This window comes from Pavona decussata, unplaced genomic scaffold (genome assembly GCF_977016875.1).
Source record: "Pavona decussata unplaced genomic scaffold, jaPavDecu1.1 SCAFFOLD_94, whole genome shotgun sequence".
NCBI classification, from domain to species: Eukaryota; Metazoa; Cnidaria; class Anthozoa; order Scleractinia; family Agariciidae; genus Pavona; species Pavona decussata.
In genome coordinates, this window is record NW_028145511.1 from 2,338,062 (window position 1) to 2,362,495 (window position 24,434).

At 40.3% G+C, this 24,434-nt stretch overlaps 2 protein-coding genes across 2 annotated transcripts; one reads left to right on the plus strand and one right to left on the minus strand.

Moving 5' to 3' along the window:
• Positions 1-12,598: 12,598 nt before the first annotated feature.
• LOC146473382 (uncharacterized) lies at positions 12,599-14,037 on the minus strand. The gene is made up of 2 exons (XM_085118678.1): positions 13,803-14,037; positions 12,599-13,033 (listed from the first exon to the last, which is right to left on the minus strand). The coding sequence occupies exons 1-2, from the start codon at positions 14,030-14,032 to the stop codon at positions 12,610-12,612; spliced, it is 654 nt and encodes a 217-aa protein (XP_084974804.1). The 5' UTR covers positions 14,033-14,037; the 3' UTR covers positions 12,599-12,609.
• A 374-nt stretch (positions 14,038-14,411) lies between these two features.
• On the plus strand, positions 14,412-23,090 carry LOC146473383 (uncharacterized). The gene is made up of 4 exons (XM_085118623.1): positions 14,412-15,316; positions 19,087-19,242; positions 19,793-19,942; positions 21,772-23,090. The coding sequence occupies exons 1-4, from the start codon at positions 14,744-14,746 to the stop codon at positions 22,060-22,062; spliced, it is 1,170 nt and encodes a 389-aa protein (XP_084974749.1). The 5' UTR covers positions 14,412-14,743; the 3' UTR covers positions 22,063-23,090.
• Positions 23,091-24,434: the final 1,344 nt, after the last annotated feature.

Sequence of the window (24,434 nt, forward strand, 5' to 3'; positions counted from 1 at the left end):
CGTTTAGGGGTTAGTTTTCTTACTTTTGGGGGTTAGTAATTCTTACGTTTGGATATTAGTTTTCTTACGATTGGGGGTTCGGGATTCTTACATTTGGCAGTTAGGAATTCTCACATTTGGGCCCCTAGTTTTCTTACATTTGGGGGTTAGGGATTCTTACGTTTGGGGATTAGTTTTCTTACGTTTTGGGGTTAATAATTCTTACGTTTGGGGGTTAGGAATAAATACGTTTGGGGGTTAGGGATTCTTACGTTTGGGGGGAAGTAATTCTTACGTCTGGTATTAGTTTTCTTACGTCTGGGGGTTAAGAAATCTTATGTTTGAAAATTAGTTTTTTTACGTTTGGGGTTAGTTATTCGTACGTTTGGGGTTAAGGATCGTAACGTTTGGGGGTTAGTTTTCTTTGTTTGGTACTTTGGGATTCTTACGTTTGGGGGTTAGCGAGTCTTAAGTTTCGGGGTTAGGTTTGTTACGTTTGGGGGTTAAAAATTCTTACGTTTTGAGGTTAATTTTTTTGACGTTTAAGGGTTAGGGAATCTTACCTTTACTTTTCTTACGTTTAGGGGTTAGTTCTCTTACGTTGGGGGGTTAGTAATTCCTACTTTTGGGGGTTAGGGATTCTTACGTTTGGGGGTTTAATTTCTTACGTTTGAGGGTTAAGGAATCTTACGTTTGAGGGTTAGTTTTCTTACGTTTGGGGTTAGTAATTCTTGTGATTGGGGGTTAAGGATCGTAACGTTTCAGGGTTAGTGTTCTTACGTTTGGTGGTTAGTTATCTTACGTTTGGGGGAATAGGGATCTTACATTTGGGGGCTAGGGATTGTTGCGTTTAGGGGTTAGTTTTCTTACGTTTGGGAGTTAGGGATTTTAACGTTTAAGGGTTAGTTTCCTTACGCTTGGGGGTAAAGGAGTCTTAGGTTTAAAGCTTAGTTTTCTTAAGTTTTGGGGTTAGTAATTCTTACGTTTGGGGGTTAGTTTTCTTATGTTTGGGCGTTAGGAATATATTACTTTGGGGGTTAGGGATTCTTACGCTTGGGGGTAAGTAATTCTTACGTCTGGCGGTTAGTTTTCTTACGTTTGGGGTTAGGGATTCTTACGTTTTGGGGTTATTTTTCTTGCGTTTGGGGGTTAGGGATTCTTACGTTTGGGGATTAGTTTTCTTACGTTTGGGGATTAAGGATTCTAACGTTTGGAGGTTTGCTTTCTTACGTTTGGGGGTTAGGGATTCTTACGTTTGGGAGTTAGTTTTCTTACGTTTGGGGGTTAGGGATTCTTACGTTTGGGGGTTAGTTTTCTTACGTTTAGGGGGAAGTAATTCTTACGTCTGGGGGTTAGTTTTCTTACGTTTAGGGGGAAGTAATTCTTACGTCTGGGGGTTAGTTTTTTTACGTTTGGGGGTTAGGAAATCTTATGTTTGTAAATCAGTTTTTTACATTTCGGGTTAGTTTTTCTTACGTTTGGGGGTTAGTTTTTTTACGTTTGGTGGTTAGGGATTCTTACGTTTGGGGGTTAGGTTTGTTACGTTTGCGGGTTAAGGATTCTTACGTTTGGAGGTTAGTTTTTTTGCGTTTAAGGGGCAGGGAATATTACCTTTGAGGGTTTGTTTTGCTACGTTTAGAGGTTAGTTTTCTTACGTTGGGGGGTTAGTAATTCTTACGTATGGGGGTTAGGGATTCTCACCTCTGGGGGTTTGCTTTCTTACGTTTGAGGGTTAATGAATCTTACGTTTGAGGGTTAGTTTTCTAACGTTTGGTGGTTAGGGATTCTTACGTTGGGGGGTTAATTTTCTTACGTTTGGTGGTTAGAGATTGTCACGTTTAAGGGTTAGTTTTCATACGTTTGGGGGTTGGGGATTCTTACATTTCGCGGTTAGGGATTCTTACTTTTGGGGGTTTTTCTCCTACGTTTTAGGGCTAGTAATTTTTACGTGTGGGAGTTAGTTTTCTTACGTTTGGGGGTTAGGGATTCTTACGTTTGGGGTTAGTTATCTTACGTTTGGGGGATAGGGATTCTTAGGTTTGGGGGTTAGGGATTGTTACGTTTAGGGGTTAGTTTTCTTCTGTTTGGAGGTTAGGGATTTTTAAGTTTAAAAGTTAGTTTTCTTACGCTTGGGGGTTAAGGATGCTTAGGTTTGGGGCTTAGTTTTCTTAAGTTTTGGGGTTAGTATTTCTTACGTTTGGGGGTTAGGAATAGATTTGTTTGGAGGTTAGGGATTCTTACGTCTGGGGGTAAATAATTTTTACGTCTAGGGGTTAGTTTTCTTACGTTTGAGGTTAGGGATTCTTACGTTTGGGGGTTAGTTTTCTTGCGTTTGGGGGTTACGGATTCTTACGTTTGGGGATTAGTTTTCTTACGTTTGGGGGTTAAGGATTCTTTCGTTTGGAGGTTTGCTTTCTTACTTTTGGTTGTTAGGGAATCTTAAGTTTGAGGGTTAGTTTTTTTTACGTTTGGGGTTAGTAATTCTTACGTTTGGAGGTTAAGGATCTTAACGTTTGGGGGTTATTTTTTTTTACGTTTGGTGCTTAGGGATTCTTACGTTTGCGGGTTAGTTTTCTTTCGTTTGGGGGTTGGGGATTCTTACATTTGGGCCCGTAGTTTTCTTACATTTCTGGGTTAGGGATTCTTACGTTTGGGGATTAGTTTTCTTACGTTTAAGGTTAATAATTCTTACGTTTTGGGGTTAGTTTTCTTACCTTTGGGGGTTAGGAATATATACGTTTGGAAGTTAGAGATTCTCACGTTTGGGGGTTAGGAATATATACGTTTGAGGGTTACAGATTCTTACGTTTGGGGGGAAGTAATTCTTACGCGTGGGGGTTTGTTTTCTTACCTTTGGGGTTAGGGATTCTTACGTTTGGGGGGAAGTAATTCTTACGTTTAGGGGTTAGTTTTCTTACGTTTGGGGGTTAGTTTTTTTACGTTTGGTGGTTAGCGAGTCTTACGTTTAGGGGTTAGGTTTGTTACGTTTTGGGGGTTAAGGATTCTAACGTTTGGAGGTTTGCTTTCCTACGTTTTGGGGTTAGGAATATATATGTTTGGGGGTTAAAGATTCTTACGTTTGGGGTTAGTAATTCTTACGTTTAGGGGTTAGTTTTCTTACGTTTGGGGGTTAGGGATTCTCACGTTTGGGGATTAGTTTTCTTACGTTTAGGGGTTAAGGATTTTTACGTTTGGAGGTTTGCTTTCTTACGTTTGGGGGTTAAGGAATCTTAAGTTTGAGGATTAGTTTTTTTACGTTTGGGGTTAGTAATTCTTACGTTTGGGGGTTAGTATTTTTACGTTTGGTGCTTAGGGATTCTTACGTTTGGGGGTTAGTTTGCTTACGTTTGGTGGTTTGCTAGTCTTACGTTTAGGGGTTAGCTTTCTTACGTTTTGGGGTTAGTAATTCTTACGTTTGGGGATTAGTTTTCTTACGTTTGGGGGTTGAGGATTCTTAAATTTGGCGGTTAGGGATTCTTAAATTTGGGCCTGTAGTTTTCTTATATTTGGGGGTTAGGGATTCTTACGTTTGGGGGTTACTTTTTTTACGTTTGGGAGTTAGGAATATATACGTTTGGGGGTTAGTTTTCTTACGTTTGGGGGTAAGTAATTCTTACGTCTGGGGGTTAGTTTTCTTACGTTGGGGGTTGGGGATTCTTACGTTCGGGGGTTAGTAACTCTTACGTTTGGGGGTTAGTTTTCTTACGTTTGGGGGTTAAGAATTCTTACGTTTGGGTGTTAATAATTCATACGTTTGGGGGTTAGTTTTCTTACGTTTGGTGGTTAGGGATTCTTACGTTTAGGGGTTAATTTTCTTACGTTTGGGGGTAAGGAATTCTTTTGTTTGGTGGCTAGAGATTCTTACGTTTAGATGTTAGTTTTGTTACGTTTGGGGGTTAGTTATTCTTTCGTTTGGGGGTTGGGGATTCTTACGTCTGGGGGGTTAGGGATTCTTACATTTGGGCCCTTAGTCTTCTCAGATTTGGGGATGAGGGATTCTTACGTTAGGGGGTTAGTTTTCTTACCTTTGGGGATTAGTAATTCTTACGTCTGGGGGTTAGCTTTCTTTCGTTTGGGGGTTAGGGATTTTTACGTTTCGGGGTTAGTTTTCTTGCGTTTGGGGGTTAGGGATTCTTACGTTTAGGGGTTAGTTTTCTTACTTCTGGGGGTTAGTAGTTCTTACGCCTTGGGGTTAGTTTTGTTACGTTTGGGGGTTGGGGATTCTTACGTTTTGTGTTAGGGATTCTTACATTTGGGCCCGTAGTTTTCTTACATTTGGGGATTAGGGATTCTTACCTTCGGGGGTTAGTTTTATTACGTTTGGGAATTAGCAATTCTTACGTCTGTGGGTTAGTTTTCTTATGTTTGGTGGTAAGGGATTCTTATATTTGAAGGTTAGTTTTCTTACGTTTGGGGGTTAGGGATTCTTACGTTGAGGGGTTAGTTTTCTCACGTTTGGGGGTTAGTATTTCCTAAGTTTGGGGGTTAGGGATTCTTACGTTTGGCGGTTAGGGCTTCTCACCTTTTGAGGTTAGTTTTCTTACGCTCGGGGGTTGAGGATTCTTACGTTTAGCGGTTAGTTTTTTTAGTTTTTGGGGTTAGTACTTCTTACGTTTTGGGGTTAGGTTTTTTACGTTTGGGGGTTAGGGATTCTTACGTGTAGGGTCTAGTTTTCTTACGTTTGGGGGTTAGGAATATATACGTTTGGAAGTTAGGGATTCTCACGTTTGGGGGTTAGTTTTCTTACGTTTGGGGGTTAGGAATATATACGTTTGAGGGTTACAGATTCTTACGTTTGGGGGGAAGTAATTCTTACGCGTGGTGGTTTGTTTTCTTACGTTTGGGGTTAGGGATTCTTACGTTTGGGGGGAAGTAATTTTTACGTTTAGGGGTTAGTTTTCTTACGTTTGGGGGTTAGGGATTTATACGTTTGGGGGTTAGTTTTTCTTACGTTTAGGGGTTAGTTTTTCTTATGTTTGGGGGTTAGTTTTTTTACGTTTGGTGGTTAGCGAGTCTTACGTTTAGGGGTTAGGTTTGTTACGTTTGGGGGTTAAGGATTCTAACGTTTGGAGGTTTGCTTTCCTACGTTTTGGGGTTAGGAATATATATGTTTGGGGGTTAAAGATTCTTACGTTTGGGTTTAGTAATTCTTACGTTTAGGGGCTAGTTTTGTTAGGTTTGGGGGTTAGGAATTCTCACGTTTGGGGATTAGTTTTCTTACGTTTGGGGGTTAAGGATTCTTACGTTTGGAGGTTTGCTTTCTTACGTTTGGGGGTTAAGGAATCTTAAGTTTGAGGATTAGTTTTTTTACGTTTGGGGTTAGTAATTCTTACGTTTGGGGGTTAGTATTTTTACGTTTGGTGCTTAGGGATTCTTACGTTTGGGGGTTAGTTTGCTTACGTTTGGTGGTTTGCTAGTCTTTCGTTTAGGGGTTGGGGATTCTTGCATTTGGCGGTTAGGGATTCTTACATTTGGGCCTGTAGTTTTCTTACATTTGGGGGTTACTTTTTTTACGTTTGGGAGTTAGGAATATATACGTTTGGGGGTTAGGAATATATACATTTGGGGGTTAGTTTTCTTACGTTTGGGGGTAAGTAATTCTTACGTGTGGGGGTTAGTTTTCTTACGTTGGGGGTTGGGGATTCTTACGTTCGGGGGTTAGTAACTCTTACGTTTGGCGGTTAGTTTTCTTACGTTTGGGGATTAAGAATTCTTACGTTTGGGTGTTAGTAATTCATACGTTTGGGGGCTAGAGATTCTTACGTTTAGATGTTAGTTTTCTCACGTTTGGTGGTGAGTTATTCTTTCGTTTGGGGTTTAGTTATCTTACGTTTGGGGGTTGGGGATTCTTACGTCTGGGGGGTTAGGGATTCTTATATTTGGGCCCTTAGTCTTCTTACATTTGGGGATGAGGGATTCTTACGTTAGGGGGTTAGTTTTCTTACCTTTGGGGATTAGTAATTCTTACGTCTGGGGGTTAGCTTTCTTTCGTTTGGGGGTTAGGGATTTTTACGTTTCGGGGTTAGTTTTCTTGCGTTTGGGGGTTAGGGATTCTTACGTTTAAGGGTTAAGGATTCTTACGTTTAGGGGTTAGTTTTCTTACTTTTGGGGGTTAGTAGTTCTTACGCCTTGGTGTTAGTTTTGTTCCGTTTGGGGGTTGGGGATTCCTACGTTTTGTGTTAGGGATTCTTACATTTGGGCCCGTAGTTTTCTTACATTTGGGGGTTAGGGATTCTTCCCTTCGGGGGTTAGTTTTATTACGTTTGGGAATTAGCAATTCTTACGTCTGTGGGTTAGTTTTCTTATGTTTGGTGGTAAGGGATTCTTATATTTGGGGGTTAGTTTTCTTACGTTTGGGGGTTAGTATTTCCTAAGTTTGGGGGTTAGGGATTCTTACGTTTGGCGGTTAGGGCTTCTCACCTTTTGGGGTTAGTTTTATTACGCTCGGGGGTTAGTAATTCTTACGTTTTGGGGTTAGTTTTTTTACGTTTGGGGGTTAGTAATTCTTACGTCTGGGGGTTAGTTTTCTTACGTTTGGGGGTTATGGATTCTTACGTTTGGGGATTAGTTTCCTTACGTTTGGGGGTTAGGGATTCTCACGTTTGGAGGTTAGGGTTCTTACGTTTGGGGTTAAGGGATTCTTACGTTTGAGGTTTAGTTTTCTTACGCTTGGGGTTTAGGGATTTTTACTTTTGGGGGTTAGAGATTCTTATTTTTGGGGGTTAGTTTTGTTATGTTTGGGGGTTAGTTTTCTTACGCTTGGGGGTTGAGGATTCTTACGTTTAGGGGTTAGTTTTTTTACGTTTGGGGGTTAGTTTTTTTTCGTTTGGGGGTCAGTGATACTTACGTTTAGGGGTTACTTTTCTTACGTTTTGGGTTTAGTAATTCTAACGTCTGGGGGTTAGTTTTGTTACGTTTGGGGGGTAGCGATTCTTACGTTTGGGGATTAGTTTTCTTACGTTTGGGGGTTACGGATTCTTACATTTGGTAGTTAGTTTTCTTACGTTTGGGGGTTAGGGATTCTTACGGTTGGAGGTTAGGGTTTTTACGTTTGGGGGTTAGTTTTCTTACGTTTGGGGCTTAGGGATTCTTACGTTTTGGGGGTCAGTTTTCTTATGTTTGGGGGTTAGTTTTCTTACGTTTGGGGGTTAGTTTTTTTTACGTTTCGGGCATAGGGATTCTAACGTTTGGGGGTTAGTTTTCTTACTTTTGGGGGTTAGTAATTCTTACGTTTTGGGGTTAGTGTTCTTACTTTTGGGGGTTATGGATTCTTACGTTTGGGGGATAGTTTTCTTACGTTTGGAGGTTAGGGATTCTTACGTTTGGGGGTTAGTTTTCTTAGGGATGTCAATTTCTTTTGATGTGTAATAGATATCGATGTGATGAACTAATTAACAACTTGATTGGTGTGAGGATTGGCCGATGAATCCATCACAAAGGCACAGAAGACATGTAATAATATACAGCATTTTGTTTCTAAATTGGCGTATAGTCAAGCGAAAAGGTTGGAACTGTATATATATGACTGCTGTAGAAAGAAATGACACAAACACAGACCTTGAAATCAAACATTTTCAACCTGAAACGCACTCCCCCACCCACCGATCCCAATGTGGCACCTTGTTTGTTTTGAAAAAAAGAAAGGCATTTAACTAAACTACTTTGAATCTAAGTTCAATACTTTACATGTCACACAATCAATCATCACGAGCCAGAGTTAACCGGATGTGAAAAAATTCGCCAATTCTGGTTGCTAAGGGGTGACGTCACAAATCTGCTTAGTAGCCGTCATCGTATTCGATTAGCGGTCATTTGCGGTTTCACGGTTGGAGCTTGCGGTTACGAAGTCATAGCAGGAAGGAATTATTGTTTTATGTTGAAATAAATCTTACCAAGAGCGCAGTGGCATATTGGGAAAAGTAGCTCGCTCTTCCCCTTTCTCATGGACAAGCTATATGGCAACTTTCGACTGTCTTGGAATTGAATTGTGTTCAAGGGAGCCCTTAGAGAGTTGGTTGTTCTTCGATCGTGCGATTATGTAAGACGTCAGTTTCACCGAGCATATTTCATGAAGTAAGGCCAGGTAATCCGTAGGCGGCAAATGTTCGCGGATAAAAATGGCGGGCTTTTAGATCGAAGGTTATACAAAGAAAAAGCTGTCATATGCATCTTTATTCAGCGTTGTGTTAGTCGTCCGTCGCCCCAGTTCCAAAGTAATCAACATAACGATTATTGCATTGATCAGTCGATTTATTTCGGTCAAGACCAGCAAAGATCACTAAGCAAGGTCTGCTGCGAAATCAAGATCAAATCACGGTTTTGCTTCAAAGATATCGATGTACGAATTACCTGCTCTTTGCGGAAAAATTGTTCCGGTATTAACTTCAAGCGTCCGTCGAAAAGATGTTATGAACTAAGACGAAGCACTAAAATCCAGTCCCAAATATTATTTTTCTCAAATTGTAGGGCATGGTTTTACTGAATTTAGAAAAGGTCAGGCGCAATATATCCTTTGAATTGCGGCTCATTAAGTTTAACTTTGAGATGCATGTAAAACCAGGCGGACATTTTAGTTTAATCTTGATATTTTTTGTAGAGTGATTTCTTTCTGGTAGACATGTGGATTATTTAAGACGCCATTCTAAAGAAACACTGTATTGAAACACCTTATTGGCTGACCCGGGTTGAGGTCCTGTATCCAGGAGTGCTTCTGGGATATACAACAAAAACAATATAATAATATCCCTGAAAGGCGGATGTTAAATCCTTTCTGGTCCATCCAGGGTGAAGCATCATTGTAAACAGTAGAAATAATTTGTTCAGTTGTAAACAATAAAACTAACACAAATATTACTTTTATTACCACTTCTGGGTTATCTAAGGTGAAGTCCTAACATTGTTCTATGCTCAGGTGCTTCATGTGAGATATATAACATAAATGATTTGATTTTTTAGGCGCACATTATAAACTTAGACGGATGTCAAAATTATTATAACCTTTCTGGTTCAGCCAGGTTGAAGTCCTTTAAGCATCACTGTATGCTTGAGCGCTTTGGGATATATAGAATAAAATATTTTTAGGCGAACATTATAAACCTAGGCGGATGTTATATACATTTCTGGTTCATTCAGGTTGATGTCCTAGCATGACTGTATGCTTGAGCACTCTGGGATATATAACACAGACAATGTAAATTTATTAGGCGAACATTATAAACCTAGGCGGATATTATATATCTTTCTGGTCCATGGCCAGGTTGATGTCCTAGCATGACTGTATGCTGAGCACTCTGGGATATATAACACAGACAATGCAAATTTTTTAGGCGAACATTATAAACCTAGGCGGTTGTTATATATCTTTCTGGTCCATCCAGGTTGATGTCCTAGCATGACTGTATGCTTGAGCACTCTGGGATATATAACACAGACAATGCAAATTGTTTAGGCGAACATTATAAACCTAGGCGGATATTATATATCTTTCTGGTCCATCCAGGTTGATGTCCTAGCATGACTGTATGCTTGAGCACTCTGGGATATATAACACAGACAATGCAATTTTTTTAGGCGAACATTATAAACCTAGGCGGTTGTTATATATCTTTCTGGTCCATGCAGGTTGATGTCCTAGCATGACTGTATGCTTGAGCACTCTGGGATATATAACACAGACAATGCAAATTTTTTAGGCGAACATTATAAACCTAGGCGGTTGTTATATATCTTTCTGGTCCATCCAGGTTGATGTCCTAGCATGACTGTATGCTTGAGCACTCTGGGATATATAACACAGACAATGTAAATTTTTTAGGCGAACATTATAAACCTAGGCGGATATTATATATCTTTCTGGTCCATCCAGGTTGATGTCCTAGCATGACTGTATGCTTGAGCACTCTGGGATATATAACACAGACAATGCAATTTTTTTAGGCGAACATTATAAACCTAGGCGGTTGTTATATATCTTTCTGGTCCATGCAGGTTGATGTCCTAGCATGACTGTATGCTTGAGCACTCTGGGATATATAACACAGACAATGCAAATTTTTTAGGCGAACATTATAAACCTAGGCGGTTGTTATATATCTTTCTGGTCCATCCAGGTTGATGTCCTAGCAGCAATATAATATTTTTAGGCTCCCCCCCCCCCCCCCTCTCCCCGACCGACCCTCAAAAATTAAGATTTTTTGAAAATTAACTGGCAAATGCACCACTGCCGGGACAAAGTTGTTGTTCAAATGCCCCGGGGTGGTAGCTAAAACATGTAAAAAAATGTTTTATTTTGTTTGTTTCTCGTCTTACTTTCAGTAAACTCTAAGCTAATTCAGGCCAAATCAAGTCCTAGCTGGGTCTTGTTTCCCGTAGTTAGTGCAAAAAAAAGGGCATTCTACAGCTCTAGCGTCCCATTTTATGTCTTATCTAGACATGTTCATAAAGAAACTTAGTGTATTTGTCAATGAATTTGTCATTAAGGAAGCGACAATGCTGTAGGGTGAAAAAAGGTGAGATGGTCAAATGCCCCGGGGTAATTGGGTGGAAGGCTAATGCCCGACCCACCGGGATGGACTGTGTGGGAAAATGCCCCGCTATTGCCCGGGGGGGGGGGATGGGCACAGCTGGAATTGACTGATGCATAAACAATAAATCCCAACCCACAAGCGATGGGTGTGGGATTATCTGGTCTCTAAACGCGTTAACTGGTGGTCTTATTTTACGTCCCCACCCCCTCCCCCTTCTGTAGCTATTAAATAAACGACGTACTTTTCTTAGACTTCTTACGTATTTCTTTTTCTTGTCCCTGACTACCACAAATGTCCAGAGATGCACCTCACCCCGAATTTGGGTACTTCACATTAGACAGACTTTCTTGTCAGTTTTCATATTATATCGTATTAAAAACTGAATCATTGTATAGATGCAATTCGAGTGATTTGATTGGCTTAGCGGCCATGGTATATACGAGAAATGGCGACCATTAAATTGTCTGCTTGTTATTCTTGCACAGTGAAATCAGTAAGATCTAGCAATATTTCTTGATTTTTTTAAATAAAACAATTATTCCATTTGCGCTTGTTGGATATGAGATGATTTTTAAATAATAGCCAACTCGGTGCTACGCGCCTCGTTGGCTATCTATCATCTCATATCCAGCGCGCGCTCTTGGAATAATTGTTAAATGTTTGACAGAATTATTTGCGTTTTAGTAAGAATTTACGGTAGGGGACATCTTGTGATGTCAGACATTTAATGCATCTCATTGGCGTTCATTTGTGGACATCACTTCACAAATGTCAAAGAACACCTCAAGAATTCAGAAAAATGCAAAGATTGTGAAACGGCATGCGTATGGCTCAAAGGGTCTGTTGTGACTTATTTAAGCATAAAAATTCGAATACAAACAGGCGCGAATTCAATGTCTGGGTCCACCACGTACATTAATACGATAAACAAGACGTGAAAGAGGCTCAACATTTTTTACGATTACCACAAAAAACCAAACTTCTGCTAAGGAAAGGGATATTAGAAAACTTAGAGGGTATAACGTCTAGTCAATTTATTTAATAGCCGAAAGCTCATGTTTTTAATCTTTTTAACCAGAGAACGTTTCTTAATCCAATATGTCTTATCCTTGTTACAGCTCTATTTTTACTAGTATATTTTAGCTTATTTTGTTTGGTAGCCTTTTCTAGTACTTGTGTGAGCCCAAGGTTAACGCACGCGTGCCGATTTATTGGGCCGAATTTTGTTTGGCCGATTTAGCATGAGTTGATTTACACATAACGATTTATCACATCAAGAAAGTGAATAGGTGGACGAAATCGACCCGATTGATAAAACTTGATCGCAATGGAACTGCTTGTATAAACCTTGCTAAATATGAAATCTGTCAAAGAGCAGCAGAATTTATAAATCGAGCAGATCTTAAGCCCGCGCTATATCAGTAAAAAAAAAAAAGAAAGCTCAGGCCGACAATTTGCAGTGTGCATACGAATAAGCCAACTAATCGGATCGATTTACATTCCTTTGCTGAAACATTTTCCGTATCTCCAAGGATCTCCAAGTTAGTCAGGGTTCCCAGAGTTAACGACATATTTGCCTCCTTCTATTCCTGTGTGGCGGGCGATTAAAGTCACGATTCCGTTTTTCATTACGTCTTAATCTGAATTTCTGCGAAAAGATTCCACTACTGAACTGTTGCGTGCCCCGAAACAGACTGTAGTAAAACATGTCATGCGGGATCCGTTTGCAGACACGTCATATCTCGAAAGAAATTTAATTAAAAGCTTGCAAAAAAGAACTTTTAGGCGCAAGGATTATAACACTTTCGCGTTTAAATTAACGCCGCAAGCGAGACAGAAGAAATGCCAGAATGGATTCTATTACATTGGAATGCTCCGAGTTATTTGACGTCCCGTGGAGAAACCAGGCAAATTGCCTGGTATCTCCAAGGGGTGCCGAAGTTTTATTTTCGTTGCTAAGAACCTCTGGCTCGTTATGATACCGTACATAGCAAACTCAAGCTGTCCAGTTGGCTGCCATTCCAAATACAATGTATATTTTTTACATCAACCAATTCCACTCATTTCATTATCATAGGAAAAAGGATATGGACTTTAGGCAAGGCTATTTATCTGCATATTGAAATCCTGCCAAGACTATGTCATCTTCTGACCTTTGTGGCTCTTGGAAATGTGCTCTGATACAGTTTACTGCACAAGAAGGTAAAGGAACTCTGATTTCTTTTCCTAGAGCTTCCCAACACCACCTAACTAACTGCCTGTAGGCTACGTGCCTACTCTTTTTATGGTCAGGTCCCCCATAGGCCGAGGTGCCATATTGCTGCTTATATTGCAGCCATGCAGCCTGCAATACCCGGTAATTAGGGCAGACCGCATGGAGCCCAGGGTGATGTACTATGCACTGTGGGGGCTCTTCTAGCTGCTCTACCTCAACAGCCTCTAAGTTTTTACGTGAAACAGCATCGATTTCTCTGCAACAGATGTTCTCTTCCTCTCTCTTCATCTGCTGGCAGTTCCTACACAGCCACCTTGTAAACAATGATAATCACTATCTAAAAAACTATGAAGGGCTAGTGAGAACTATTTCCCTAGCTTTAGACTGGGTTGCCAAACAGCTTCCAACAAAAAGCGAAAGAAAAGGAACAACTCTTAGGCTTCGTTAACCAGGTTAATATTTCATTTATGCGCTTATTTGGTATGCTAAACAAAGGAAGTCATCACATTACAGAGTAGTTAGTACATAAGGAACTTTTGAAGAAGCAAACTAATGCTTTTATTCCAGCTTGAAAATGACGATTATGTTTGCAGAACACAACCACTTAAAAGGGTTAGCACAATAGCTGGGAAATACTTTAATGAAAGCATTTTGTGAAAGGCAAGGAAATTAAATCACGCAATTTGTGAAGCGGAACAGAAACGTGGGTCACCATTGTACAAGAACTCATGTATTGCTTACATCACACGAAATACAATCAAGTCAATTTCATTCCCTTCTTCTAAGAGAAATGACTTACAAATTGTATTACGAAGATAAATTCAGGCATACGTCCTAGCGTTTGCCCGTAGAACTCGAATGACCCCGAGGTTATGATATTTCCTGTTGACAAATTGCTTTGCGCGATTAGCAAAGCATATCACGTAAACAACAAAATTCAACAGCCACTGTTAGTTGGATAAATTACATTTATTAAAGATGTTTGAAAAAATCATTGCAAACACGTTCAGGCTTGATAAAATTAACGGATTAAACGCCAATGTCGCAGGCGAAAAATACATCTAAGGCCTCTAGGCACTCACCATTCCTCGCTTTCAAGCTCACATCGGCGGCGCGGAGGTTCGATATCTTCCTCTCTTTCCTGCGTTTCGACAGCTCTTCCTGGAGGCTCGAAACGCCACGGTTGAATACCACAGAACGGCTTCGCTTCATTTACGGGTGCATTTCCCCCTATTGCTTCTTCGAAATCGGAGAAATCAGAGGCAGAAGTTGAGCTTTTACTACTGCTCTCTGAGTCAGCCATCTTCGACATTTGGTTATGGCTACAAACCTGTGAAGTATCATATTACGTGACCCAAAACGAAGCATCACACGAGCGACCAAAACGTTTTTTTTTTTGCGTCAAAATTAACGGGTAAAAAAACCTTGGAAAGTACGATTTTCTTAATCCTACATGATTAAGGGAGCGTGTGGAAAGATTAATTAAAAAAGATCTTTCTAGGTGGCAGTTGCCCTTTAACGATGGCCTCGATATAACGAACATTTTGGTCGTTTCCCCTCAAGTTCGTTATATCGAGGTTTTCATATAACGAATCCTCGATTTAACAAACAAATTTGGCCAGTCCCCAGCGACTTCGTTAAAGCGAGGTTCCACTGTAGAGAACGTGAGCCAGGCCACGTTATTGTAATAGAATTTCCGGTACAACGATAAGACGCGTCACACAAGGGAAACAACATAACGCTTTCTCTGTGACTCAAAGTACTCCATTAGCAAGGGTAGTTTTATCAATCTGCGAAGCATACAATAAGAATCAAGAGGCCACGGCATCACGTGAAATGCCAGTATAGGCAAATATTTAAGACTCAAATTTCGGCAGGGTGAGAGCAAATTTTGCTCGCTTTAATTACTATCCCTCCGGAGAAAATAAGAGACTGTGCGCTCAGGTAACCGTGTGGCGCAGTCGACCAGCAGCACACAGGAACTCAAATAACAGATACAAACTTGGAGACTGGGAATATAACAATGAAAACGATGAACATAAGTCATGTCAATATTACCAAGGAGAATCAGGAAGATTTACACATTGCAGGCTCTCACGCACTTTGTGTGTTTATCAACACTGTTAGTATGCTGTGGTTGGGTGTTTTCTCCTGGCTTACTTTTATGATAATGAAGTGCTACATTTACAAAAGGATGAAAATCAGTCCAGACAAGTACAGGCATCTAAAGAAAAGCGCTAAAACGTTCTGGCGTGTCTGGGCGTTCATTAATTTTGTGATCCTTTGGTTGAACATATCAGTGATAATCTACTGTTACACTGGATCAAGAAACTGTGTCCTCTATTATGAGGACGAAACTAGTATGACCAATGCTGCAGGTATGCTTATTTTATGTGCGGCAACGACGTATGTGGTCCAGCTTTTTGATAACATCGTTTTCCATCGACGGAAGTACAAAGAAAGCAACGATGTTCTGATCACAACTCTACATGATCACCTCTTACAGTTGATCTACTGGCAAAAGCCTGTCATCAAATGGACAGCCACATGTTATCACACAATCGGAAAAGGTGATACAGTGGAAACCCATACTGAGGTAATTTTATGTTCCAACAACTATGACCACTTTAATTCCCTGTATATTCTAGGTTTTTACCAAATCCGTGAGTTCCTCAGAATTTTTGCCACCATGCAGCAGGGTTAAGATTACCTAAAAGTACATATTTAAAAGTTTTCAGCTCCATAGCGTCCGAGCACTACCTACGGTAGCCTTTTGAAAATAGAAAGCTTAGAATTTTCGAGTTTTTGTGACGTGGCATGAGTTGATAGCAGCCGTGACAGAGCTTTTTCGTGTGTAAATAATTACACTCCTCGGGTGAACTGATTTTTAGCATACTGAACAGTTTAAGTACAAGATGCCTATACTGCCATTCACGCGTGATGCTGTGGCCTCATTGATTCTTATTGTATGCTTTGCAGATTAATAAAACTATCTTAGCTAACAGAATATTGAGTCACAAAGATAGCGTTATGTTGTTTCCCTTGTGTAACACGTCTTATCGTTGTACCGGAAACTGTATTACAATAACGTGGCCCGGCTCACGTTTTGTATTCTGGTTATGTAAATAAAAGTGTAAGATTAAAGAAATAAAAATGCACGGAGTGCATTGTTGAGTTATATAGGCGCGCGGAAATTTTTAAGAATACTCGAGAAGTGCAGAGAGGTACGAGCCTCTTTGCACTCCTCTCGTTTTTTTTTTTAAAGAACACTCAAGAAGTGCAGAGAGGCACGAGCCTAAGGCTCGTGCCTCTGCACTTCTCGAGTGTTCTCAAAATTTCCCAAGTGCTTATATAACTCAACAATGCACGAGGAAGAAGTTTTCTATTTCTTTTATAAAATATAAACAATCGCAACTCCTCAGACAGGTGCGAGTTTTATTGAATCAACATCAACTCTCTCCTTACGTGTCAGACGCGATCATTTTTTATGGTTCAAAATTTGACAGAAAACCACTGAAAAACGTTTGTATCGTTCTCATGTGACGAGAATCATTTGAAGCGAAAAGTTCTCGAAAAAGCTAAACAACAAGCTTAGGATTCTCTTCAAAAGTTCAAACACTTCACTTATTTGTGGATTGAGGGAGATTCAAGTTAATTTGAACCGAATTTATAGTGCACGCATTCAACATGCTACCCAGCATTTCACTGTGAATCACCGCGGTGTTGGAGGATGTTGATCGGTGTGATTCTACAACTGCGGATGACATTTCTCTTGGTTGTAGAGAAGAAAACGGACTGGAACTGCTTGGAAGAGATCTGCTACATCTGTGTTGTCTGAATGGATCCTGTTAGGGCAGATGAAAGAACATCACTACACTTTCTGAGCTGAGTTGACGATGGCCTGGAATTGTAATGTTGCAGACTGTTCGGGTTTCTCTGGCCCGAAATGTGGTTTTTCTGTGTTTCGGTCACCTCGACAAGAGCGTTTCTTTTATGCAGTGGCAGCCTTGTCAAACCGCCTTCTACGTTAGTGCTTACAACTGATCATAAAGAAACTCGAAACCGTAGTCAAAGGAGGGAAATTGCTCGGCCATAATGGCGGTCTGTCGCTGAATTTCTCAGATTTTCACAGGCAAAAAATCTGACGAGTGTTCCGTGCATATGTACAATTATAATGCACGCACCATACATATGCTTCGTGCATTGTGGAGTTATACAGAACAGCAGTTTGACCAATTACAGTGCTTGCTTGACCCTGGCTATTTTATAACTTAACATCGATGACCTTTCCCCCACGTATTCTGCATATGGTTCTACAATTGTCAAACAGAAGCATGATTTCTTCGCCTTGAACTCTCCAAGTTCCATTGTTTTAACTGTCGAGTGCTTCTTATGCTCTCATTAATTTCCGGCTGCCATGTTAGGTACAACGGCCAATTGATGGCATCTCCACATATACTGTATACATGTACTGAGCTCTCATATTATTTGTGTGGTATACATTTTGACAAATAATTCAAATATGGGATGCTAAATGACAGTTTATTCATTTATCTTCTATAACATTTTAACTTCTTGACTTCATTCATTGAAAGGATCCGATTTTATTTTTTTATGGCGCAGTACATTTGCGCATATATAGTGTCATAGTGACTAGCATGACTTCACTGCCACTAAAATGCTTCATCATTTTGAGTGGTGTCACTGGTGCTACTTGAGGTTGAACTGTTGTGCAACAAATATTTTTATTTCAGTCAAATTTCTAGGACATTCAAAGTGACAATAAAAAGGTTTGAACTTCACTTAAAATTCGGTGAGCTTGACAAGGACTTAAAAAAAAACTTGTAACAATTACTTACTTAGCTTGAATAGATTGAACATTTCACACAAGAAATATTACGTTAGTAGTCCGCCGGCATACGTTTGTATATTTGGGAGAGCTCAGTTGATTATATTAGGGCCTCTTCATATGAGCCCGGTAACCGGGCTGGTCAGGTAGGCGGGACGAATTTTGTCTTCTGTTCATTTGAGAAATTTAATCCCGGTTACCGAGATCAAAAATGTCCAAAAGGCCCCAAGAATACCCGTGGAACAGCGTTCCGACTTGTCAGCGGCCTTACAAGCCATGCGCAGTTGAAAATGTTTCGTCCTGGACAATCCCGGTATCCGGGCTGGAGTGTTCATATGGGAAAAATTTCCATCTCGGTTACCGAGATTTCCGTCGCAAAAACCGAGATCTCAGTAACCGGGCCAGCCCGCCTTCACATATGAACACATCAAAATTTTTGTAAAGAAAAGAGTGGCGAGGCGAGATCTCGGAAAACGAGCCAGCCCGGTCGACCGGGATCATATAAAAAGGCCCTCACAAAGATGTTAATTTGTGCCTTAGGTTCGGCTGGCTTACTTTCTCATTGGCTTTGTTTTGTTCTTCATACTTGTACTGAAATTAAAGGCTTCTAATTATAGGCTATAAGGTCCTGAAATATTCTTCAGAACTCTTGCACCTGAAAATGAAATTATTGAATTCATAGAAGAGATGAGCCCCAAACGAGATGCTTATCATCAGTGCCATTGAGTGTTCTCCTGAGGGACTTTTTATAGTACACTACAATATGTCTATACTGGCATTTACGCGTGCTACTGTGCCTGATTTATCTCTTTTGTACGCTTCACAGATTTTTAAAGCCATTCTCCCTTCGCAATTGAAATATTGCGTTACGGCACTCGAATTCATACCGGAAATTTCTTTCGGAAAATGTCATGACAGGGGCAGATACTGATATCTGACTCGGGGCTATTTATATTTCCAATTTATTGCGTTGCATTATTCAAGATCCAACCGGGAAATTACTTTCGGAAAACTTTATGACCCAGGGCAGATTACATATCTGACTCATGCCAGAAGACAAAAAACATTATTGTTGAAGACAAAAAGGCAAACAGACAACACGATTTTGTAAATGAACGCAGGAAATTTTAGTAGAAATTGACAATCAGACCTTAATTTTTTTATGAAGTGGATTTCCAGTAACGTTTAGGTATCAGTTCGCCACAAAGTCTGCAGCGCAGGTGCTTGACCTTTCCCCCCCACATTGCAAAACACAATCTTGCCAGTCAACACCAAATTTCTTCGCCGCCAGCTCTCCATTTTCCATCATTTAAACTGCTGAGTACTTCTCAGAACTTATCCTTTCTATTTATCGCTTCAAAAGAGTTAATTTCCTTTCTGTAAACAAATTTCGACACGGGCTGCCTCCGAGGGCATCCCGCATAATAATTATTGGTAACTGCGAGAGAGGTCAACTTTTGAAGACCTGTTTCCTGAATTTGCTTTTTTCTTGTACAAACTAATTTTTCGCTTTTTAGGAAGCATTCCTGGATTTTCCAAGGTGGAAAACGGTCTCAGTCTGGAAAGAGGACCTTTGTGGATTTTATCAAGTGGCACACACAGGCGAATCTGGCATTTCAATCACTGGTCATACTAGGGTTGTAATCACAGTTCTGGCCTGTATTGGTGACCCGGTAAGAATGTTTGTCTCTCTAATCCGGTGCAAAGCATCAACTGGACTCAGGCTGAAGGACCTATTCCTTACCTTCGCTATATGAAAACTTTATTTTGCACCGTCATTTCTGTGCACCATGTGGAGTCGCAAGACATCTGGTACCAAATTGACTATGCATAGTTATGACTTGATCAATGACCCCTCAAAGCAGAGATTCGAGCCTCTAGAGATCTGACTTTCTGTAACAGATTGGTCAATAACGCATATATATTGGAGAGGGGAGGAACCATAACATGTATTAATAAAATCTTGAAATTCTGTGGATTCTGGGAACCTTTGATCTGATCCTAATTTAAAAATCCAGGAGATTAAGTGGCCCAATCATGGGCCAACAATGGGAAATTTGTTCCATCTCCTGGCTCATATGTGTCTTGTCTCACAGGAGGTCGAAAAGAGATAATTATATTTATTCTCCATGAAGATAACTCGACTGCAAAACCTTGCTGTTTTTTCAACACCCGAAGTTCCCCAAAACCTTTTCTTTACTATACTAATTTTTTTGTTACCAGGTGATCCGTCTACAGTCGTTGGATGAGTATAATGCACTGAAAGATAAACATCCAAGGGGACTCCATGATGAATCTGTATCTTTCAATGAAGTCAGGAGCACCTCGTCACGTTACTTCATAAGTGACACTTCTTCATTTTTCAGCTCAAAGGTAACTTTACGTCTTTAAATGCACAGAATTAATGCATAATTGGGATTTTAGTCATAGGAAGACGTTAAACCCAGTTACGCTGGAAGTATCAACCCGTCTCAGATTTTAGGACAGGAAGCTATGTAAACCAAACCTGTCTGACATCAGAAAATCGACTGAATCCTTAATTATTAACAAACTGAAATTGTCTCCTGGTTAATTTCCGTTTTTGGAATCAAGTTATCGACTACAAATGGTGAAATATAAAGTCGTCAGCAACAAAGTAGTTTTTCTAAACAAAAGGAAAACTACTTTAGTCGTCAATAACAATTACGGCAGTTTAGTTATCAACAATTCACTTTCTCCCGTCTGGAGTATGTCATCGATTACTAAAGTCTATTTATATTTTATACATGATGTACACATGCGCATTACAAACAAGTTTCCAGGCTCCCTTAAAACATACTACTTATCGACAACTAGACTTTTCATGTGTGGAAACGCATTTCCGAACAGTTTTAGTTGTCGATTAAATTAAGTTTATTGAAAATAGTATTCAACAAACAATTTGCCTCGTCTGTGGAGGCCGTTGCTCTGACACTGTTCATCATTTTAAATTTGTGCTGGCAGCTTGTGCTTAGTTCGTTAATTGCTTAAGGCTGGTTGCCACTAGGACATAAGCATAAGCATAAAGATAAGCACGAGTGAGAACACTAGCTACATACGCATAAGGACAGACGCACGCGCAGAAAACCATTTCTTGACGGAATTCTCGATACCAGCTCCCCTCAATGTTAAGCAAGATGGCAGACGAAACGGTTGACTGCCTTGTGCTTGTGTTTATGTTGTCCCTATTCTCACTGGTGAAAACGGCGACATGACATGACATTAATTAATTAATGCTTGTCCTTCGCGAGCGAAGATAGCCAAGATTTCATATCACGGGGGGTATGGGTTGTGTGCGGAGATGGCTGATCAGGCCGATCTTCGCTCGGAAAAGTCGGTTGCAGTGGGGACAGGAGATGTGCGGCGCTGAGCCAGGCTGGAAGGAGAAGTTCCCAGTGTCTTTCCTTCTCTGCCGTTTCTTCTCTTTGTCCCTGATGCGTCTCTCCTCAAAGGTGGCCACGCCAGATTTTACAAGGGAACGCCAGGTAGGACGGTCCTCGGCGGACTCTTTCAAGGTGGTATAAGGAATGCCGGATTGCTTAAGCGATACAAAGCTTCGGTCTTCCAAGTGAGTGCTTGCCAGTGGACAGCTCGCCGTAGAGTATTTTTTTAAGAAGGCGAAAGTCGTCCATGCGGTGGACATGGCCAGTTCACCGGAGCTTAGAGTGCATATAAAGGATGGCGTGAATGCTCTCCATTTTGGCGCGCTGGAGCACTTTGGTGTCCGGAACTCTGTCACGCCACGTCACATGGAGCAAGGTCCTGAGACATCTCATATGGAAGGCGTTGAGCTGCTTAGCACGCCGGCTGTAGACTGTCCAAATCTCGCATGCATAGAGCAGGGATGGTAGAACTACTGCTCTATAGACAAGGTTCAGTCCTCTGCGCTTCCTGATATTGTCCTTTAGTCTGCCAAAGGCAGTGCTTGCTCTTGCGATTCTGTACGTAGGCCACTTCCTCGTGAATATTGGCGGAGCGTGACAGAGTGCCTCCAAGGTATACAAACTTGTCTATTGCAGCTAGTCTACATGACATAAGTATAAGCATAAGCACAAAAAGAACGAAAACGTTCGTTCTTCTTGTGCTTATGCCGCAAGTGTTCTTACTTGCCTGCTTCTGCTTCTGCTTCTGCTTCTGCTTATGTCCTTGTGAAAACCAGCCTTTATTCCTTTTAACCATCACAGATTGTGCAACTTGGCTATATCGTGAGTGGTGTCCTGGGCCTGGGAACCGTTTACAGGCTCATCCTATTCTTTGTGCTGCCAGAAGAGCACTATGTGATTGAGAAGCACGTGTACTCCAGTGCGGAAAACGTAGAGGCAGCCCCCTGTAACGACGTGTTAGCATTAGACGCAAATTCACACGCATACCAAGAATACTCCAGTGCAGAAAACATGGAAGCAGCCCCCTGCGATGAAGTATCAATGTTAGACGTAAATTCATTCAAATACCGTAAATTAGGAGAGATAAACTAAGATGGACCGCCTAATAGGGTGATCAGTGATAAACTCGAGACTAAAGTTTTAAAATGTAACATCTTGTGATATTGTAGAAAGGACGTCCGTTTTAATTTTTAGTCAACAATTAACAACTGAATAAATCACATTTCAAATAAACGAAAATAACACTTTAGGTTCACTCTTAACTTTAAGACTTCACACAGCTAGGTAAACAAATTAAGGACGTGAAACGGGGCTTCAAAACCTCAACATAGCTATACAGATTCTCTGGAAAACAAAAACAAGACTATTAGACCATTAGAAGTTTAGTTGAACTTTGCTGACGCATATTTTGAGTTTTTTCGTGTGTGAAGATCTGAATTTTGGTAAGTTGTAAATTGTTTGCTTTTTTCTTAACGAGTCACTTTTAAACATCTCCTTGATGTTAATTTAGGATCAAAGTTCTCCATCAAACTCTCATACAGCTATTTCAATTGATGTTGTCGGGTCTTCAAAGAGGCTGCCACCTCATCCACTTGATAACCTAACATTTCTTTCATCCAAATGGCTCGCCATCATATATCTTCACTGGACGGACGAGGCATAGCTGATTATGATGAACTTATTCATAAAAAAAATCCACGGAATGGAATATCTTGAGGTCTCAGTGTCTTACAGCTTTATACGTTGATCCGACAACGTTAATTGAAATAGATGTAGTACTGGTTCACACTTGTACAGCTGATCAGTACTGAGTAATTTTACTACAGCGATTATCACGAGAGCTGTCTTTTGGAATTTCAGCTCGTACTAGTTAAAGTACAGCATGTATACGGATTGTCAGAGGTTCAGCTTAGTTGTTCGATTGCATTTTTGAGCCAGCTCGTGCACGCTGCTCCATTAAGAAACCTTCATAAGCTTTCTCTCTCTTGTCATTTTTAAAACATCTCCGGCTTGATGTTGATTTACGATCATCGTAGTTTTTCATATTCTAATCTAAACCGTTAATAGTGAGGTAATATAGATTTATTCATTTACTAAGCGTCCATCGATCTTTATCCGCTGCTTTGCACTTCATTTTGCGAAAAAGGGAAATCTTTCCTATAATCGTAGGTATCGCAAAAAAAGTGACTGAAGATCTCGTGGCAACGTTAAGGGTAACATGCAAAACATGTGCCAAATCTGAGCCAAAACAACGCAAAGCGATCTAAAAAACAGGTCGGTTATACCCTGAGGCCTTCAAATATGGCGAACGTAAGCAACAACAACGCTAATTAGCTAATATCACTGAGGAAATCCCTGAAGGTGTGCAGAAAAATCACACATTATATTGCAAGTTGTCATGCCAGAGTCTGCGTGTTTATCAAAACTGTTAGCATGCTCTGTAAAGTCTACCCTCCGTTTAAATTTTTATTGAGCATTTATTGAAGTTAATTTTTTAATCTTACTATAGCATTATCAGGAATGGAGACCATAACTACGATGGCCCAGTGGGGTCACAGTCCAGTTTTAATTTTTGACAGTTCAGTTTTATTTTTTTGACAGTTCAGTTTTAATTTTTGACAGTTCAGTTTTATTTTTTGACAGTTCAGTTTTATTTTTTTGACAGTTCAGTTTTAATTTTTGACAGTTCAGTTTTATTTTTTGACAGTTCAGTTTTATTTTTTTGACAGTTCAGTTTTATTTTTTCTGTCACAGTTCAGTTTTATTTTTCTTGACAGTTCAGTTTTATTTTTTTTTCACAGTTCAGTTTCATTTTTTGAGTAGAAAAAGAAGTTATAGAAATAGAACGGGATTCGAACCCGGGCTGTCAGGATACTTGGCAGTGACCTAATCCACTACTCCACCAAGGACTCGCTTCCAAATTTTCGGCAATTTTTTGCTATTTATTCTAACCTGAGCCTACTTCATGAGGAAATGTCCAAGGGCAGTTTGAGGTATGGAAACAAGTCTTTACCATCTCCTTCGTTGTACGCTGAAAAGGCGGGAATTTTAATTTCCGCCATTTTGATTTCAAAGAACAAATCTCTAAACGTCTGAGCTGCAAATTAAAATGCCATTACCAACATATACGCCATGCATGAGGGACAGTAATAATTCTGATGGAAATGAGCTGGAACTTATATCACAGTACTTCAAACAAGGCTACAGCAATCTGGAAATACTTGAATTCTTGAAACTCCACGGCATTTCTATCAGTTTATCAACCCTGAAAAGACGTCTTCGATCCTTAGCCCTGTCGAGAAGATCCACCATATCTGATGACGACCTGAAGAATGCCATCGAGAAGGAACTAGGGAAAAGTGGTTGTTTTGTGGGATACCGTAAGATGTGGTCCAGGCTAAGAAAGAAGGGGGTTATTGTTAAAAGAGCAACGGTCATGAGGTGTCTCAGAGAACTCGATCCTA